This window comes from Hemiscyllium ocellatum, chromosome 34 (genome assembly GCF_020745735.1).
Source record: "Hemiscyllium ocellatum isolate sHemOce1 chromosome 34, sHemOce1.pat.X.cur, whole genome shotgun sequence".
Taxonomy (NCBI): domain Eukaryota; kingdom Metazoa; phylum Chordata; class Chondrichthyes; order Orectolobiformes; family Hemiscylliidae; genus Hemiscyllium; species Hemiscyllium ocellatum.
The window spans coordinates 9,198,449-9,219,630 of record NC_083434.1 but is presented as its reverse complement, the minus strand read 5'-3'; the positions used below and the strand labels follow the sequence as shown (position 1 = coordinate 9,219,630).

General features: G+C 41.5%; 1 protein-coding gene across 2 annotated transcripts in view; it reads right to left on the bottom strand.

Moving 5' to 3' along the window:
- Positions 1-1,309, bottom strand: part of LOC132832261 (partitioning defective 6 homolog gamma-like) — a 51,655-nt gene extending 50,346 nt beyond the window's left edge. For both annotated transcript variants that reach the window (XM_060850099.1, XM_060850098.1), the window contains exon 1: positions 1,067-1,309. In XM_060850099.1, coding sequence (XP_060706082.1) covers positions 1,067-1,138 — 72 coding nt within the window. In that variant the 5' untranslated portion in view covers positions 1,139-1,309. The remainder of the gene's footprint in view (positions 1-1,066) is intronic.
- Between the last annotated feature and the right edge of the window lie 19,873 nt (positions 1,310-21,182).

The window sequence follows — 21,182 nt, the reverse complement described above, 5'->3', positions numbered from 1 at the left end:
TTGAGTTGTCTGCCAGGCAATGAATGCTGTCCATTTCAGTTTTAGGTGGTCAAATATTTCATCATTATTTTCACTGAATCAATCAGTCTCAGTGACAACAATGTTTAGACCCATGGTCTGCACCCATTGTTCTGAAATACAACATTCAGCAAAATCTTACATCAAGCACATTTTATTAAACCACAATCTCAAACGGCATATCAAATCAATCAAAATGGTGTGGTTACTGTAGCTGTCATTCATTTACACGCTTGAACTGACTTGGTATTAAGTGAATACCAACCCGTAAACATCAAAGATCCTCCTATAAGTAATTTCCCTCTCCTGATCTGATCCCAGGCAAACAGATCCGCAGAAATACCGAAGTGTTAACTATACAGAATGGTATTGAGAATGGCAATGCTTCACAATGTGCAGGAGAGAAAGGCAGCAATTCTCCAGCAGTGGGGTTTAAGCGCCTTGCTTAGTGGGCAGTTTATGAGAGTTCCGGCACTCTTCTCTCCGGAGTGCACGGCTAATTTAAGGGAGAGGGGGGGGGGGAGGAAGGCAAGAAGGACAAGTGTGAGCGAAACACTCAAAAGTGTCACTGGACCCTAAACGTTAGCCCCGCTTTCTCCGCACAGATGCTACCGGAGCCGCTGAGTTCCGCCAGCAATGTCTGTTTGTGAACCACATTCCAGATGTTGGCCTTGAACCTTTTACTACGCGCCAGAGAGAGGGGGAAGAGAGAAAAAAAGAAAGCATGTGCAGGGATATACCACTCCTTCAATTGAAAGAAAGGAAAAAGAAACGAAAACGGAAGAAATAAATATCTAAAAAATAAATTCAGAAAGAAAGCTCTCCTTCGTCTCCCATTCGGTTTATAGCTACATGTTGCGCTCCACATTTAAATAGGAAGGGGGGGGGGGGGGAACTAAGGGAGCAGGATTCACAGTGCCGTCCTGCAGTAAACATTGAACAAGTTGCGCCCATTTAAAGTCGCTGGCACCGCGCTCCGAATAAGGGAAGACCCACTCTCGCCAACCTGCAGCCCCAGGCTTTTATTGTGTAATGTTCACCCGCTCACCTTACTCTTCACTTCCACCGCCACCCTATCCAAACACCTCAGCGTGCCGGACTTGTTGTAACTTCTGCTCATTCTCCCTGTTTCTTTCCTCCCTCTGCGATGGGAACTGGCGGCGCCGAATCCCGGCACGAGCTTCTCCCCGCGCCGTTCCAACTGGAATTCGAAAGGGTTCCGAAACGGTCGGACCGTTAACGCAACCTCCCTCCGATTGTTGTCGAGCGGACTCAGACCCGCAAGCAAGCACCTACTTGCGCGCGCAGACCCTTTCTTTCTCCAACGGCTTCACACCAACAGCGCCTCTAGCACGTACTGATGTCATCACGTACAACCGTTCAGCTCCTGCCCCGAACGGTCGCTGGAAAATCGGAGTCTTCTTCATCCCAAACTGGAGATGGCGGTGTCGCGAGCAGGTTCATCTGTAATTTCAGGTATTTCTAAAATAAATGATCTGTATGAACTTGTTATACATGACGCATTATATTCTCAGGTGTTATCCTTGACACATAAAGGTGGGACTTGAACCCAGATTTTTGGGCGAAGAGGTTGAGATACATGGTTTGCATATCCTGAGATAGCAAACTTCCAAAACAAACTCTACTTGGAACTCTCATGGTCAACAGTTGACAGAAGGGCAGATGAAATGCTTCAAGGACCTTCTGAAAAATTCCCACTGATTTATGGGAAACTCTAGTCAACACAACCCAAACTGGAGAAGAAACATCTGCAAAGGAGCCAAATGTTTGAGTATCTCCCAATAAGGAGGAGAAAGTGAGGTCTGCAGATGCTGGAGTATCAGAGCTGAAAATGTGTTGCTGGAAAAGCGCAGCAGGTCAGGCAGCATCCAAGGAACAGGAAATTCGACGTTTCGGGCATAAGCCCTTCATCAGGAATGCTTTTTTTTTCAGAAGAATTGTTCAATGTCTCGCTACGTGTTAAACTCGTTAATCCGAGGGCGTAGGGGAATGAAGGTGAGGCCTCCGCCCTCGGATTAACGAGTTCAACACGTGGTGAGACATTGAACAATTCTTCTGAAAGAAAAAGCATTCCTGATGAAGGGCTTATGCTCGAAACGTCGAATTTCCTGTTCCTTGGATGCTGCCTGACCTGCTGCGCTTTTCCAGCAACACATTTTCAGCTCTATCTCCCAAAAAGATCAAGTTCGAACGCTGGAAGGAGCATTTGAAAACTCTGGGCGTTCATTCCATTGCTTCATAATTTAGAGATGCCGGTTTTGGACTGGTGAGTACAAAGTTAAAAATCACACAACACCAGGCTTTAGTCCAATGGTTTAATTGGAAGCACTAGTTCGGAGCACTGCTGAGGCTTGATAAAGGAGCAGCGCTCCAAAAGCTAGTGCTTCCAACTGAACCTGTTAGACTATAACGTGGTGTTGTGTGATTTTTATCCATTGCTTCAGCAAACACCACTTTCCTTATCTGTGGAAAGGTTGATGGATCCACTCATAGCATAGTCATCTTAGGACCCATACCACTGACGTGAAAAAAAATGTCCTTGATCCTGAAAAACTACCTAACTATTCATTGGATAGGCTGCCCCTTCCTGAGGATAGTACTTTATAGAAATGAAATAACTTTAGGTGTGTACTATCTTTCCATGAAATTTGACTAATGCAGACAACACCTCATAAAGTCATAGAGATGTACAGCATGGAAACAGACCCTTCAGTCCAACCTGTCCATACCGACCAGATATCCCAACCCAATGTAGTCCCATCTGCCAGCACCCGGCCCATAACGCTCCAAACCCTTCTTATTCATATACCAACCAAATGCCTCTTAAATATTGTAATTGTACCAGCCTCATTCACATCCTCTGGCAGCTCATTCCATACACGTACCACCCTCTCCATGAAAACGTTGCTCCTTAAGTCTCTTTTATATCTTTCCCCTCTCACCGTAAACCTGTGCCCTCTAGTTCTGAACTCCCCAACCCCAGGGAAAAGACCTTGTCTATTCTATCCATGCCCCTCATCATTTTGTAAACATCTATAAGGTCACCCCTCAGCCTCCGATGCTTCAGGGAAAACAGCCCCAGTCTGTTCAGCCTCTTCCCATAGCTCAAATCCTCCAACCCTGGCAACATCCTTGTAAATCTTTTCTGAACCCGTTCAAGTTTCACAACATCTTTCCGATAGAAAGGAGACCAGAATTGCACACTATATTCCAACAGTGGCCTAACCAGTGTCCTGTACAGCCGCAACGTTACCTCTCAACTGCTGTACTCAATACTCTGACCAATACAGGAAAGCACACCAAACGCCTTCTTCACTATCCAATCTACCTGCAACTCTACTTTCAAGGAGCTATGAACTTGCACTCCAAGGTCTCTTTGTTCAGCAAAGACCTGCTAAGGTTTACTTTCTCAAAATGCGGCACCTCGCATTTATCTGAATTAAACTCCATCTGCCACTTCTCAATCCATTGGCCCATCTGGTCCAAATTTTGTTGTAGCCTGAGGTAACCCACTTCGCTGTCCACTACACCTCCAATTTTGGTGTCATCTCCAAATTTACTAGCGGTACCTCTTATGCTCGCATTCAAATCATTTATGTAAATAACAAAAAATAGAGGACCCAGCATCGATCCTTGTGGCACTCCACTGGTCATAGGCCTCCAGTCTGAAAAACAACCCTCCACCATCACCCTCTGTCTTCTACCTTTGAACGAGTTCTGTATCCAAATGCTAGTTCTCCCTGTATTCCATGAGATCTAACCTTGCTAACCAGTCTCTCATGGGGAACCTTGTCGAACGCCTTACTGAAGTCTGTATAGATCACATCTACTGCTCTGCCCTCATCAGTCTTATTTGTTACTTCTTCAAAAACTCAATCAAGTTTGTGAGACATGATCTCCCATGCACAAAGTCATGTTGACTATCCCTAATCAGTCCTTGCCTTTCCAAATACATATACATCCTGTACCTCAGGATTCCGTCCAACAACTTGCCCACCACTGAGGTCAGGCTCACCGGTCTTTAGTTCCCTGGCTTGTCTTTACCGCCCTTCTTAAACAGTGGCACCACGTTTGCCAACCTCCAGTGTTCCGGCACCTCACCTGTGACTATCGATGATACAAACATCTCAGCAAGAGGCCCAGAAATCACTTCCCTAGCTTCTTACAGCGTTCTCGGGTATGCCTGATCAAGTTCTGGGGATTTATCCACCTTTAACCGTTTCAAGACATTCAGCACTTCCTCCTCTGTAATCTGGACATTTCGCAAGATGTCACCATCAATTACCCTACAGTCTATATCTTCCATATCCTTTTCCACAGTAAATACTGATGCAAAATATTCATTTAGTATCTCCCCCATTTTCTGTGGCTCCACACAAAGGCTGCCTTGCTGATCTTTGAGGGGCCCTATTCTCTCCTTAGTTACCCTTTTGTCCTTAATATATTTATAAAAACCCTTTGGATTCTCAATTCTATTTGCCAAAGCTATCTCATGTCCCCGTTTTGCCCTCCTGATTTCCCTCTTAAGTATACTCCTATTTTCTTTATTCTGTTCTAAGGATTCACTCGAGTGACTATCCTGACTATACCTGATATATGTTTCCTTCTTTTTCTTAACCAAACCCTCAATTTCTTTAGTCATCCAGCATTCCCTATTTAGAAACAAAAGAGAATGGTCAACATATCCAAGTTCATGACTGCCATCTATATGAAGCTTTGGAGAGAAGTAGGAATGCTGAACTTAAGCTAAATGCAGACAAATGGGGGCCAAACATTAGTTCTTTGAAATGGTACTCATTGCAGATGGTATCAAACTGATTTCTGAAAAAGCTCCAGCTGTCTCTGATGGAAGGTCCAAGATGGAAGGAAGAGTTGAGAAGTTTCCTTGGTGAATCTGCTACAGGTGTTCTTTAACACCTCACATTTCAACATAACTCTTGGAGTCAATGAGAGAAGAAATTGAGTGTCAGTGTAGATTCACAGCACAAAATTCAACAAGCTTATTAGAAATAGGAGACACATCTGTTTTACTACAGCAGAGAGCAATCTGTCACTCTACAAGTGGATGCCTCATGAAAAGGTCTGAATAGCCCTGGTACAAGAAAGAAGAGCATTTGTTCCAAGTCTCCAACATGAGCTGAGTCCAGATATGTCCACATATAAAGAGGCTTTTTAATAGCTCTGTTTCGGTGGGAAAATGCCTTAAATAGCTCAGTGGGAGAAAGTTCATAATGGATCACATTGATTACAGTAAACCTACAAAAAAAATCTGTGTAGAGCACCAACAAGATCTAGGGATTCCCTTGAGGCATCATAATGACAACGTGATTTTGAAATACACCTTGAGGAGGGAAACAGAACTGGCAGATGCCCGAGATCAGTTGTCAACACGGGAAAAGCATGGGATAAAAGATCTAGGTATAAATATCCATTACCTAGTAAATGAAACACTACCAAACATGAGTCAAGTTAGAGATGAGACTAGTTACAAAGTTCTGTAGCTCTGAAGGATTTTAGCAATGATCAAGGATAACCCAATAAGATACAGGAAACACTGAACAATATGACAGTATTAGTGTATTCAAGAAGGCACCTCCCTGGAAGATGATGTTTCACTGGCCCAGTTGAGAATAATCATACCCAAAACATTGAAGAAAAAATTCAGAAAATTATGTAATTATGTAATTCAGAATAATATGTAAGATGAATTATTTGAGAACTACAACAATCATTTCCGTTCACTGACCAAGGAATTTCTGCAAGAATAATATATCAAATTGAAACCAATTCACCTTCAGAGAATTTGCTGAATCATGTGTGTTCAACATTGTCACTCTTCATCACCAATTACCCAAAGGGACTCTTTATTTTGGTCACCTACTTCATGCGACTAGGAAGGCTTGTGCACTCTGATGATCCCTAAGACAATGCTGTTGGAAGCGTACTGCTCCTGATAGGACCATCCTTGGCAGCAAGGTCAGGGGAGGTGCCACACAAAGTGTGGATCAAGGAGATTTCAGCAGCAGAACAGGTAAAAGAAGTCTAAGTATCTCATCAGTTGAGAAAATTGCACTGGAAAGGTGGTCCATTTATCATGGTTGGGCGCTAACCTGTAGATATCATGTGGATAGTGATGTCATCTATATTAAACAAAGTCACAGACAGACTTCTGCCAAGATCCATTGCCAAACCTTGTAATGATGGTGACAGGACTGTGAACCTGGAAGTCTTTTGTCAAGAATGTGCACACAGGTGAGACATGCCTATATATTGTTAATTGCCAGTGTTGTGGTAGAGTTTCCTTTTAGCAATGCATACTGAACAATGCAGTTGTGTGCAAGAAACCCTCTACTCAACCTTATGGGGAGGAGGAGGAGGACATGATGCAGCTTAGTGTGGGTAGGAATTGCTAGAAAAAAAACCTTAAATATAGGCTGCCTCACCTTCTTCTGGCTAGGGATCCAGACTTTGCAGGATCACCACCTTTTGTGGTGAAGGAACAAAAACCTTTTGGAACTTTGAAATTTAGAGTACTCACGAAGTGAAAATGTGTTGCTGGTCAAAGCACAGCAGGCCAGGCAGCATCTCAGGAATAGGGAATTCGACGTTTCGAGTACTCACGAAGTGATCATTTAAAAGAGAAGACTTACAATCAGATCATGTGAAGCTTTCAAGACTCCAAACAGATATAGCCAAGGAACAAACAATGGATGAAGTTTTTTTTCTGGAAAGGGAAAACTGATAGTTGCTTTGGCCAGCCAGCATAGGATCTTGGATACATCACAAAAACTCTCCAGCTATATAAACGTAAGGCTTATGGTAATTGATCTAAAACTCAACTGTAAACAACATGAAGTCATCAGCGCTTAGAGGTGTTATAAAGTCATACAGCAGAGAAACAGACTCTTCTGTACTGTACAGAACTGAACTGCTTTACTGACTATGTATGTGTATAAAGATATTTTATGAATGAACTATATTTTTGAAAATTAAAAGAAGATTTTAAAGTCCCCAGACTTGCTTCTTGTTTTGGGATGGTATTGAGGCCTCTATCGATGTCAGAGTAGAATTTTTAATTTAACATCATCATAGATTCAAGGATTAGGGTATGAGTTTTTTTTATAACTTGCTGCATAAAATGTTTTCCCATATTATAGAGATTTTTAAAATCATGTAGGGTCTGGATAAGGTGAATGGCAAATGCCTTTTCCCTAGGGTTGGAGATTTCCAGACTAGGGGGCATATCTTTAAGATGAGAGGAGAAAGATTTAAAAAAGACCTGAATTACAATTTTTTTACACAGAGAGTGGTTCATGTGTGGAATGAACTTCCAGAGGAAGTGTGGATACAGGTGCAGTTACAGCCCTTAAAAGACATTTGGATAAGTACATGAATAAGAAATATTTGGAGGGATATGGGCCAAGCACAGGCAGGTGGGACTAGTTTAGATTGGGACTATGGTCAGTATGGACTGGTTGGACTGAAGGTTCTATTTCTGTGCTCTATGACTATGACTCTACGAGTAATTTATTCGAATGCTTTGGTACAGATAGAAATCCTATATTGCAGGTGACAATAAATATTTATAAATATCATTTTATGTAAACAAGTTCAATCTTAATTCTAGAGGCTCTTTTGGGCAGCACGGTGGCTCGGTGGCACTCTGGCCTCACAGCGCCAGAGACCCGGGTTCAATTCCCGCCTCAGTATCCAAGATTCTATGCTGGCTGGCCAAAGCAACTATCAGTTTTCCCTTTCCACATTCTCCCTGTGTCTGCGTGGGTTTCCTCCAGGTGTTCCGGTTTCCTCCCACAATCCAAAACTGTGCAGGTTAGGTGAATTGGCCAGATTAAATTGTCCGTAGTGTTAGGTGAAGGGGTAAATGTAGGGGAATGGGTTTGAGTGGGTTGCTCTTTGGCGGGTCGGTGTGGACTTGTTGGGTCGAAGGTTCTCCAAAATGTCTACATAAGTGCTAGCTTTATTATTTTATGTCCTACTCTTAAGTTCCTACTGCTATGACCCAGTTGGGAGGCGTGGACTGATTTATTTTCTTGTCTCAGTTTTCTACTGAGCATAATAGCATTTGAATATAAAAGGGAGGTGATGTCTACCAATGAGCAGGTGATATATTTGTCTGTTAGAAATAGTGTCGGAAACAGGCATGCTAAATTTCTTATGCTAACAAAAAGCAAACCTGTTGCCAGAAAAAGACTCACTAAAGCAAAGATGTAAAGATAATTAGCAAATGGTTAAAACGAGCAAATATATCCACCTTTTGTTCCAAACAAATAACTCATACAAAAATGCAAAACTTCCTCCGTGCCTGTTAAACAAAATCTAAAACTCTATAATTTTATCTTAAAAGTACTTCGGACAAATAAGGAGTTACATTTGGGAAAAAAAAGGTACTTACCCTCACATTGTCTTTGTAAGAAAAACAGAATGGCAGAATATTATATAAATGGTGATAGATTAGGATGTGAAAAGGGACCTGGATGTTCTTGTACATTAGTCACTGAAGACAAACATGCCATGGCAACCAAACAATTGGGAAAACAAATGGTATTTTGGCCTTCATTGCATGATGTTCTGAGTATAGGAGCAAGGAAATCTTACTGCAGCTGTAAAGGCGATAACACCATACACTTGAGGGGGCACGGTGGCTCAGTGGTTAGCACTGCTGCCTCACGGCACCAGGGACCCGGGTTTGATTACAGCCTCGGGCGACGGTCTGAATGAAGTTTGCACATTCTCCCCATGTCTACATGGGTTTCCTCACACGGTCCAAAGATGTTCAGGTCAATGAATTGGCCATGCTAAGTTGCCCATAGTGTTAGGTGCATTAGTCAGAGGGAAATTGGTCTGGATGGGTTACCCTTCAGAGGGTCAGTGTGGATTTGATGGCCTGAAGTGCCTGTTTCCACACTGAAGGGGAATCTAATCTAATCATACCCAATGTATTGTGTTCAGTTTTGCTCTCCTTACCTAAGAAAATATATACTTGCTTAGGAAGGAAAGCAGCAAAGGTACACTAGACTGATTTCTGAGACAGCAAGTTTGTTGCATGAGGAGACATTGGGTCAACAGGGCATGTGTTTACTGGAATTTAGAAGAATGAGAGGGAATCTCATTGAAACATATAAAATCTGACATGGCTTCATAGACTAAATGCAGGGATGATTTTTTTCCCCTGCCCAGAGGGTTCAGAAAAAGACTCTCAGTCTCAGATTGAGGGGATAGGACATTTCAGACTGTGATGAGGAAAAGTTTCCTTTCTCAGAGTCATAGAGATGTACAGCATGGAAGCAGACTCTTTGGTCCAACCCGTCCATGCCGACCAGATATCCCAACCCAATCTAGTCCCATCTGCCAGCACCCGACCCATATCCCTCCAAACCCTTCCTATTCATATACCCATCCAGATGCCTTTTAAATGTTGCAATTGTACCAGCCTCCACCACTTTCTCTGGCAGCCCATTCCATACATGTACCACCCTCTGTGTGAAAAAGTTGCCCCTTAGGTCTCTTTTATATCTTTCCCCTCTCACCCTAAACCTATGCCCTTTATTTCTGGACTCCCCCACCCCAGGAAAAAGATCTTGTCTATTCCATGCCCCACAGGATTATATAAATCTCTATAACGTCATCCCTCAGTCTCCGATGCTCCAGGGAAAACTGCCCTAGCCTATTCAGCCTCTCCCTATAGCTCAAATCCTCCAACCCTGGTAACATCCTTGTAAATCTTTTCTGAACCCTTTCAGGTTTTGCAACATCTTTCCGATAGGAAGGAGACCTGAATTGCACGCAATATTTCAATAGTGGCCTAACCAATGTCCTGTACAGCCGCAACATGACCTCCCAACTCCTGTACTCAATACTCTGACCAATAAAGGAAAGCATACCAAATGCCTTCTTCACTATCCTATCTACCTGCGACTCTATTTTCAAAGAGCTTTGAACCTGCACTCCAAGGTCTCTTTGTTCATACTTCCTAGGACCTTACCATTAAGTAGATAAGACCTGCTAAGATTTGCTTTCCCAAAGTGCAGCAACTTGGGGAACCTTCTCGAATCCTTATCGAAGTCCATACAGATCATGCCTACTGTTCTGCCATTATCAATCCTCTTTGTTACTTCTTCGAAAAACTCAGTCAAGTTTGTGAGACATGATTTCCCACTCTCAAAGCCATGTTGACTATACCTAATCAGTCCTTGCCTTTCCAAATACATGTACATCCTGTCCCTCTGGATTCCCTCCAACAACGTCAACGTCAGGCTCAGTGGTCTATAGTTACCTGACTTGTCCTTACCACCTTTCTTAATTTGGAGGTGGACCTTGGAATTGTCTACTATAGAAGACTGTGGAGATCAAGCTACTGAACATGTTTAAGAAAAATATAAATTTCTAGAAGCCAAGGGTTTTAGGGGATATGAGAAGAGAGTGGGAGTTTGGCATTGAGATAGAGGATCATGTTGAATGGGGGATTATGCTCAGTGGGATGAATGGCCTACTCCTGCCCCTATTTTCTATGTTCCTTATTCCTTAAGAAACATTTTCTATTTCCTTTGTTGCCTTCTTCTAGCACTTAACTAATACAATAACGTGACTCTAGCCTTCAAGTCTTTATTTAATGAATGTTCAAATCCTTTGGAAGAATAAATCATGACTGATTGTGGCTTCAACTCTATATTTCTCTCTATATAATTTGACTCTCTCGCCAGTCAAGAATGTAATTATCTCAGGGTTAAAAATATTAAATGATCCTACCTCTACTGTTTTCTAGGAAAGAGAATCCTACAAACCAACAGACCTTTGAAAATGTTGTTACTCATCTATGTCTTAAACAGGAGAGCACTCATTTTTAAATTCTGTTTTATCTCCCATAAGGAGAGCATCCTTTCAGTAACACCCCAAATCCCCTGCAAGTGTTGTATGTTTCACTAAGATCAGACCACATTATTTTTATTGCTTTAAATGAATGAGCAGGCTTTATAAGTTGGCACTCTCCGAATAAAGCCTTGCCCTACAAGAGAGTCTATCAGGATGCAGAGATTAGCACATTTTACAATACTTTCTGTCCATTTGGGATTGAAAAGTATGCAGAATACCCTGAGTTCCACACCTGAATTCAGATATCCATTATTGTTGTGCAAAATTCTTCTTTCATGATTTACAGCCACCAGACAAATGGACTCAAACAAACTTTCACACATGTTTTTGTCTATTGTTGCTGGTGTGGCAGAATCTGTAATGAAGTATAAATAGTGTAAGCTCCTGTACACTGGGAGGCCAGTTTACAGATTTGTTTCCAGTTGATGTTTCTCTGAAATGTAAACATATCAACTCCCTCACAGTATCGGGCTCTGCAATTCCTCAGTGCCAGTTGCTCTGATAAGGGACTCAGCAATCTCTATTTGCAACTCTAGGATTTAAATGTAAATAAACAAAATGACATTGCATTTACTCAATGCAGTGGTTTGATCTTGAAAAATAAACATAATAGCAGTGTTTACCTCTTAAAGATGCAAACCTTCATAGAGAAACAGTTGAGGAAAGCATTGGAATAAGTGTAATTCTGAGATTCGTAACTTGGAATGTGTAATAACAGGCCTTAGATAAAACCTCCATAATCATTTCATTGAGACAATAGCTGTGTAAGTGGAAATGCTCTGCTTACAAAGTGCCATGAATATCTACCCAAGTAACATATGTGGATGATTTTCTGCAGGGAGTCTTTGGTTTAGGTGGGAAATGAAGCAAAGCTCAGCAGAGGTATTCTCACCATTCCTCAGCCACACCATCAAACAGATTAAGAGATCACTACTTCGCAGTCTGTTACTGACAATCCCACTCACCTCTTACCTGCATCCACTTATCATCATCCCACCTACCTATCCCTGAGCCCCAAACACCTCCCTCTATTTATTTCTCAGCCCTCTTCCCCTTCCCCAGATCTTGGACGGGTCGTACCAGAAAAGTTGACTCTCCTGCTCCTTCCGATGCTGCTAGGTCTGCTGTGCATTTTTCCAGCTCCACATTTTATCGACTCTGATTTTCCAGCATCTGCAATCCTCACTATCTTCAGGATTTTGCTGTGTACAAATTGCCACGTTTCCTGTAATACAATAATGATTATGAGTAATTTTTAAAAAATTAATTAACAGCATGTGGGCACCACTGGCCAGTGCCAGTATTATGCCCATTCCTACTTATCCAGTGGGGGTGTTAAGAGTTAATCCCATAAACCAGGTAAAGACAACAGTGAACCAGATGGAATTTTACAATTATTTAATTGTTGTCACTGGACTTTTAATTCCAGATATTCATTGGGTTCAGATTCCACCATTTTCCAAGGATACAATTCAAAATCAGGTGCCAGGATCATTATCTGGCTCTCTCATCCTCTAATTGTGAAACAGTTGTGAAAGGTGCTGTATAATTCAAGTCCTTTCTTTTAGGCCCCAAGTTGAAGGTATTATTGTTTAAACATTTTGACCAAAACTAACTTATGGATGTTTTCCTAATCAACCTGTTCATTCACGTTACTACACACCTCTGGAGCAGATGGAACTTGAAACTGGGCCTTGTCTTCCTGAGATAGAAACATTGCCACTATAATACAAGAGCCTCTGATAGTATCTTAATATTCTGTTGTCTCTAAGGTGAGTTCAACATCAATGTGTTGTTCTCAATAGCATGGCCCTAGAGTCAGTCACTTTCTGCTTGAGAAAATACTTGCTGAGAGCCAATTTTAATCCTATCCAACTGGCATAAACGAGGTTACTAGGGAATTAAAATTGCATGTACACTCACTCATACCAAGGTTCTGCTGTTATCTGGTGGATTCCAGTTATTCCTTGTTTTTTTTGAATAGGTAACAGGAACATCAAGCAGAAGCATGTGTGGTCTTGATTTAGATATGTAGGTCAGACTCCAATGTTGTCATTAGGGCCAAACTGGAATGTTTACTAGCAGATAGCATGAGGATGCCATCGTCGCTTATCTGCCAGATTAGACTAGAACGAAGATGGTTCCAGATAAGTGAAGGAATATAAACAGGTTTTCATTTTTTTTCACCTTCATTGTGTAGTCATGGGTGCTCCTTTAGGTACCTCAAGGAGAACCTAAATTTCCATTGCGTCAGGGCATTATACCATTTCAGATCACAGGACCCTCTTGCACTCATTCTAAGCCAATTACCTGAGTAATAGACACAGTTTCTCGCAACAACCTCCTACCAGCTGATATTGCACTTTTGCCTGGGAGCTAGCAGGCACTTTCCACCAATTGTAGGTGGCAGACTGATGGAGCCAATGCATATAAGGCCCACTAATGATTTTCCATCGACTTTGTCTAATGACCACCACTTCATGTTAACATTCAAGCTCTGATTTCCCCTAAATTTACTCTTTACAATGCTGAATATTTATACTTTTATCCTTTTCCTCACTAAAACATTTAGAATGTAGTTTTTGATGGACCTAAAGAGCAGCCTGTGCAGAGTAAGGCAACAAAATAATGTAGCTATTATATAATTTGAGTGACAACCTTTAGGGTTAACTAATATCTATGTGTATATTGCAACATATAAAATAAAGCATAAGCCAGGGCTTGTCTGTTCATAGAAGAGTTGCAATTATGCCTTAGGTGTAATGGCACAGTAGCTTACTGCCTTCACCACGCAGCATGAACAAAGCTACTGCTTTTTTTAAAAAAAGGGACAATCAATGTCTTGCGAAATAGTCATTTTAGTCAACCTTTCACTGTTGTCTGAATAAGATGATCTGGAAGATTCTGGAATTATTACTGTCACAATAACATCACATGCATGTGATGTGTCACGTTGCAATATATATCATTATGTCATGTATTAGTAAATAAATCAAAAAAGGTTTACCAAATATTCTTCTTGAGGAAGTGTTCCTTTATTGAAAACTGAAAGGATATACAGCTAGCCTGTACATGTTCAGCTTGCCTGACTGCAATTGATTGCCTCTAACAGCTTTGAATAATTTGAAAGAGTTCATTTTCTGATGTATGCGGGGGCAGGTAAATGCCTGCACACAGAAAAGGTGAAATTCCTGAGCACTGTCACAATTAGTTAAACAACTGTGTTTCAAGGAAGTATATAATACTTTTAATGCCTTCTCTCTTAGCGATGATAAAATAGTAGACTTTGATAGAAAAAATTACCTTTGAGCAGGCAGATCATATAATTTGATAAAGACTGCATAAGCAAGGAAGGAAGTGTGCTATTTTAACAACATTAACAAGGGACAAATCAGAAGGGTGTGAACAAAGTAAACAATGCTCTATGCCCTGTAAATGATCATCTTTCAATTGCTTTGACATTTGAAAGGAGGTGAGCTTTCCAAGTGAACCTTAATAGACTGCAAATATAATGATGAGCAAGCTACAGCAGACGTGTTTAATGTTTTCCCTAAAGTCCAATAGATTCAACACACCTATTAAAGAAATGAAAGAGCAATTTTGAAATTCAAGTTAGCAAATCCTTTGAATTAAACTCAATTTTCCGATGAAGGGAAAGATTTAAACATTCACACTGCTTCTTCTAAGCTGCAGTATTCTCAAACTGTCTCTACTTCTTTCTGATGCCCCTTAAAAATTACTTTGATCAAACTGTTATAATTTATTCTCATATTGTATGTACGTTCAATATTTTTGTATGTTAAAGGCGTTACCTAAATGTGAGTTCTTAATGGTAGAGCAGTTCGTAGTAAAGCTCAGCTGAATGAAAATTTTTCTCATTTAATTCCTTGAAGCACTAATTAGAAATTTGATCAAAATGTTTAACGCAGTCATTACATTAATTAAAAATAAAATCAAAATGTAACAGCTGCACCACCCACTTTGATCTCACTCAATCTCTCCTTTTCTCTCCTTTCAGGAGAAAACAGTCTACAATAGGGTAGAAAGAGCCAAAACTGATGGTGGAGTTCCCAACATTTGGCTCTTTACCCCGAGGAGAAAAATTGTCAAATACCCATGCACAAGCATGGATATGGAGTGAACTTGACTTCCTGTGCCAGGTGACTTGACTGAGGACAACACCCCTTAGATTTTAAGGTATGGTCATTTCCATGAAGCAAATGCAATGTGTTTGCCACTTACGCTGCTGACGCATAGCGCAGATGTGACATTGATGTAGTGGTGCCTTATAGCAACAGGTCCACACCCCTGATTGATGACTGCTGACAATCATGACAACCTTTGTGTCATTTATGCCTGTGCTCAAAAGCAAGTTAGGACAGAAGTATTATGTGTCTGTTAGCTCTGTCTGAAGGGCAAAAAAAGGCATGGTTGGGATGCTATAAACATCCAGTTAAGTCCTAAGTGAATGAGCAGTAAGATAACAAATGAGCAGCCCTTAGATGTAGTCTGGTTTAATTAGAATTAGAATCCCTACAGTGTAGGCCCAACAAGTCCATACCGACTCTCTGAAGAGTAACCCACCCAGATCCATTCCCTTATTCAATATTTATCCCTGTCTAACCTATGCATCCCTGAACACTATGGGCAATTTAACAATTGCTTAACCTGCACATCTTTGGATTCTGTGAGCTGGGTGCCTATTCAAGAGCACAGAGTGTCCTTATATCAGCTTTCCAATGATAGTTGCTACTGCACTTCAAAGTGCAAGCACAGCAATGCAGAAGCATACTGTAATTGCGTTTAAGATATGCTATTGTGGTCTGTGGAGACTGCACAAGTTGGATGCCAGCATCTGTGAATGTGAGGTATATGCAGTCATCACCCTGAACCCTGCCCTGAGACATTGCTATCATATGTTGTAGATGGAGGTCCAGAGCAACAATCTGCCAGATGCTTGCTTTGACTTGCATGTTGAGAATTTGAGATATCTAGTTGTAAAGACCATATACAGTCGCAAAGGCAGATACATACCCAATTCTACAGTTTGAAGACTGCAGTACTAAGGTTAGCAGTACCTCATCCCTGTTTAAGATTCAGCTGTTGAAGGAGTGTTGGCAAATACCATCAGTATCAAGAGCTGAAGAAATAGCCATTTTTGTTCCAGCAAATGGGTTATTCCAATGTTAAGTGACACCATTTGTGTTCAAGAATGTCCCAGGTACATTGAGAAGACCATGTAAGACAAACAGAAAATCTATTTAGGTAATTGCTATTGGCTTGCTTAGTAATGCATTTAGCCAAAAGTGAATTTGAAAAAGTAAGAGTCACTTCAAGGACAAGTATAGCAAAAGACAGTTAAAATGATTTCTATAGAATTCATTATTCCTGAGAAAATGAGAATTCATAAGATTTTTAGGAATGTGTGGGTTTTACTGTAAATTTGTGTGCAACTTCAGCATAACAATTATACATTTAACAAATTTGTTAAAGAAACAAGCAAAAGTGGCCAGGTCACCAGAATGTTTGGCAGCTTTTGAGAATCAGAAGGCATTTTAAATAAATGAATCAATATTGGTCACCCCTAATTTTTTTCAGACCTTTAAAAATGACAGTTGATGAGAGTGACATGGGAATACGTCCAGTCCTGTCGTGGATGATGAGTCAGGAATTGAGAGGCCAACCTCTAAGAATCTAGCCCGGTACCAGAAGAAATACCTATGTATTTGTGTAAATATGGTGGACGGTCACTTTAATGATGACATTATTGGCCAGTGTTGGCTGGGAAACAACTTAGTCTCGTCCTGGTGCCTGCAGAGTAAACATCTTCATAATAAAGCAGAAATCACTGGAAATGTCTCAGCAGTTCTGGCAGATCTGTGGAATGAAAGCAGAGTCAATGTTTCAGGTCCAGTGATCTTGTTTTTCAGAACTGATTGTAGCTTGGAAAAGGTTGGTATATATGCGAAAGTAGGAGTTGGGTAGGGGGCTGGGTGTGTGAGTAACCAATAACTGGAATCATCGAACAAAGGAAGTAGGCATTCCAGAGGCCCCCCTTGTCAAAGTTGGCATCATCAGAACAGATGTGACAGAGATGGAAGAACTGGGAGAATGGAATAGAGTGTTTACAGGAAGCAGGATGTGAAGCTCGCACAACCTTTTCTCTGGTATGCCAATGACAACATCAGTGTTGCTTACCTCGCTCATCCAGAATCGGAAATGTTTATCAATTTTGCTTCCAATTTTCACTATGCTCTCACCTTCATCTGGTCCATCTCTGACTTTTGCCTTCTTTATCGTTTACTCCTTCTCCCTCCCTCCAACCCTTTCTCTAGCATATATGCCAACTTTTTCAAAGCTGCAGTCAGTTCTGAAGAAGAATCACTGGTCACAAAATGTTAACTCTGTTTTCTCTCCTGAGATGCTGCCTGAGGTTTTTCAGCAATTTCTGTTTTCGTCTCTGATTTCCAGCAACTACAGTTCTTTGGAGTTTTTTTCCATAACAAAATATTTGCTGTTTAAAACTGTGGCCTCCTGACTTTCTTGGAACTTAACACTACTCTGCCGTAAATAACAAAAGAGACGTAAGACATAGAACATTACAGCGCAGTACTGGCTCTTCGGTCCTCGATGGTTCCACAGGTCTGTGCAACAATCTGAAGTCCATCTAACTTCCACTATTCCATTTTCATCCATATGTCTATGCAATGACCATTTAAATGCACTTAAAGTTGGCTAAAGTCTACTACTGTTGCAGGCAGTGTGTTCCACGTCCCTGCTACTCTCTGAGTAAATAAACTACCTCTGACATATGTCCTTGATTGAGCTCCACATTTCAATTGTCCCATCCCCTGCAGTTTCCTTCCTCATCCTATCCATGCTAAATCTTGCCTAATCGCATGATAATCACCTTTCCCCCAGCTGTAACTCTTTCCCTGCGGTATATACCTATCCCTTTCCATTGTGAAAGTAAACATGACTGAATTGTGGTCACTATTACCAAAGTGCTCACCTACCTCCAAATCTAGCACCTGGCCAGGTTCATTACTCAGTACAAAATCCAGGCCCTTTGTTGGCCTGTCTACATACTGTATCAGGAAACTATCCTGCAAACATTGGACAAAAACTGACCCATCTAAAGTACTTGAACTATAGTATTTCCAGTCAATATTTGGAAAGTTAAAGTCCCCCATAACAACTACCCTGTTACTCTCGCTCCTATGTAGAATCATCTTTGCTATCTTTTCCTCTACATCTTTGGAACTATTCGGACGACTGTAGAGAATTCCCAACAGGGTGACCTCTCCTGTTTCTAATCTCAACCCATACTACCTCAGTAGATGAGTCCACAAACGTCCTTTCAGCTATCGTAATCCTGTCCTTAATTTATAATGTCATATCTCTCCTGCTTTTACCATTTTCTCTGTTTTTACTGAAACATCTAAATCCTGGAACCTGTAGCAACCATTCCTGTCACTACTCTATTCATGTCTCTGAAATGCCCACAACATTGAAGTTCCACCTACCAACCCATGCTGCAAGTTTACCGACCTTATTCCAGATGCACCTCGCATTGAAGTAGACATGCATCAAACTACTTTCCTGCTTGCCAGTGCACTCTTGCGACCTTGAAACCTCATTTCTGACCTTACTATTCTGAACATCCTGGACACTGGAACTACAATTTAGGTTCCCATCCTCCTGCTGAGTTAGTTTAAACCCTCCTGAAAAGTATTAGCAAATTTCCCCCCTAGGATATTGGTACCCCTCTGGTCCAGGTGAAGACCATCCTGTTTGTAGAGGTTCCACCTACCCCAGAATGAGCTCCAATTAACCAGGTATCTGAAACCCTCCCTCCTGCACCATCCCTGTAGCCACGTGTTCAACTCCTCTGTCTCCCTATTCCTCGCCTCGCTAGCATGTGGCATGGGCAACAAACCAGAAATAACAACTCTGTTTGTTCTAGTTCTGAGCTTGCACCCTAGCTCCCTGAATTTCTGCCTTAAATCCTCATCTCTTTTCCTAACTATGTCTTTAGTGCCTGTGTAGACCACGACTTGGGGGTGGTCCCCCTCCCCATCAAGGATCCCGAAGACACAATCAGAGACATCATGAACCCTGCCACCTGGGAGGCAACGCACCAACCTTGAATCTCTCTCATTCCCACAGAAACTGTTTCTTTCCACCTAACTATGGAGTCCCCAGTGACTAATGCTCTACTCCTTTTCCCCCCTTCCCTTCTGGGCAATAGGGACAGACTCTGTGCCAGAGACCTGTACCCCATGGGTTACCCCTGGTAAGTTTCCCCCCACCCCCAACAGTATTCAAAACAGTATACTTGTTATTGAGGGGAACGGCCACAGTGGATCCTTACATTTCCTCCTGGTTTCCTTTTCCTCCCCTGGCCGTAACCCATCTGTCTTTTTCTTATACCTGAGGTGTGATTACCTACCTGTAAATCCTCTCAATAACCCCCTCCACCTCCCGAATGATCCAAAGTTCATCCAGCTCCAACTCCAGTTCCCTAACGCAGTTTCGAGTTGGGTTCACTTCCCACAGAAGCTGTAGCAGGAACACTAGTGGTGACCCTTAGCTCCAACATTCTGCAGGAGGAGCCTTCAGTTGCCCTAACCTCCATTCCTACTATTCTAAATTCCCAAAGGGACCGTTGAAAAGCAAAGAATAAAAAAAAACAAGTTACCTTACCAATCTGGGGCATAGAACTTTTTTTTGGTTCGAGGAGGAGCATGGGTGGGAAACACTACTAAGTAGTGTTTCAGGTAACGCAACCACCCAAATATATTACTTCACTTAATCAGCAGTCCCGTGTCTGCTCCTGCTCAGCGTGTGCTCTGCCTATTCACGAGGTAAGTTTTAAAATCAGTGATTCACCTTCCTGGCAGCCGCCTGGTCAACACTCCAGCTCTTCCTGCTACTGAAGCAAAAACAAAAGTCCTTGGGATTGTCATTGACAGTTCAACATGTTGAACGTCTATGTCTAACATGGTAACAACAAAACATATTTTGTGGTGAAATGCGTTTTTTATAATGGTGTTTCATTCTTTTTTAAACGTGAAGGCTCTTCGTATCCTTTTTTTTATTTTTCTGAATTGTTGATTGTGGATTGAAATGGGAGAAGGGTTGTTTTCTTTTAAAAAGCCAGGCATGATTGAAGGATGGCTGTACTATTTCAAAGCAAGTCATGTGACATTCATTGTAAATATTGTTTAGGCAGTTGTTTGTTCAAGCAGCATAGCAAGTGTAGTTACAGGTGAACTGGAGCCAAAGGTGTGTCTGAATGGAGCTTAGGTTGGCATTAAGTACTTAAGTTCATACAAACATAAGTACTAGGCCATACAAACATAGGCCATCTGGCCCTTCGAGCCTGCTCCTCCATTCAATAAGATCACGGCTGATCTTTTTGTGGCCTCAGCTCCACTTACTGCCCTCTCACCATAACCCATAATTCCTTTATTGTTAAAAAAAATCTATCCAACTTTGAAAGCATTTACTGAGGAAGCCTCAATTACTTCACTGGGCAGGGAATTCCACAGATTCACAACCCTCTGGGTGAAGAAGTTCCTCCTCAGTTCAGACCTAAATCTGTTCCCCCTACTTTTGAAGCTGTACCCTCTTATCCTAGTTTCACACACCAGTGGAAGCATCCTCTCTACTTCTATCTTTTCTATTCCCTTCATAATTCTATATATTTCTATAAGATCCCTCCTCATTCTTCTAAATTTCAATGAATATAATCCCAGTCTACTTGATCTCTCCTTATAAGCCAACCCCTTCAACTTGGGAATCAACTTAGTGAACCTCCTCTGCACCCCCGCCAATGCCAATACATCTTTTCTCAAGTAAGGAGACCAAAACTGCACACAGTACTCCAGGTGTGGCCTCATCAGCATAGCCGAACAGCTGCAAAACAACCTCTCTGCTTTTAAGCTCAATCTCTTTAGCAATGAAGAACAAAATTCCATTTGCCTTCTTAATCATCTGTTGGATTCACAGACCAACCTTCTGGGATTCATGCATAGAAAGGATACTCCATCTGCCAGAGTTTTGCCTACTCGCTTAACTTATCTATGTCCCTTTGCAAAGCTGCATAGTCCTCTGCACACTTTGCTCTACCACTCATCTTAGTGTCATCAGCAAACTTTGACACACTACACATTGGTCCCCAACTTCAAATTATATGTGTAGATTGGGTAGCTGGTTGATCTATGGTATGGTGTCTAGTTAAGGTTGTC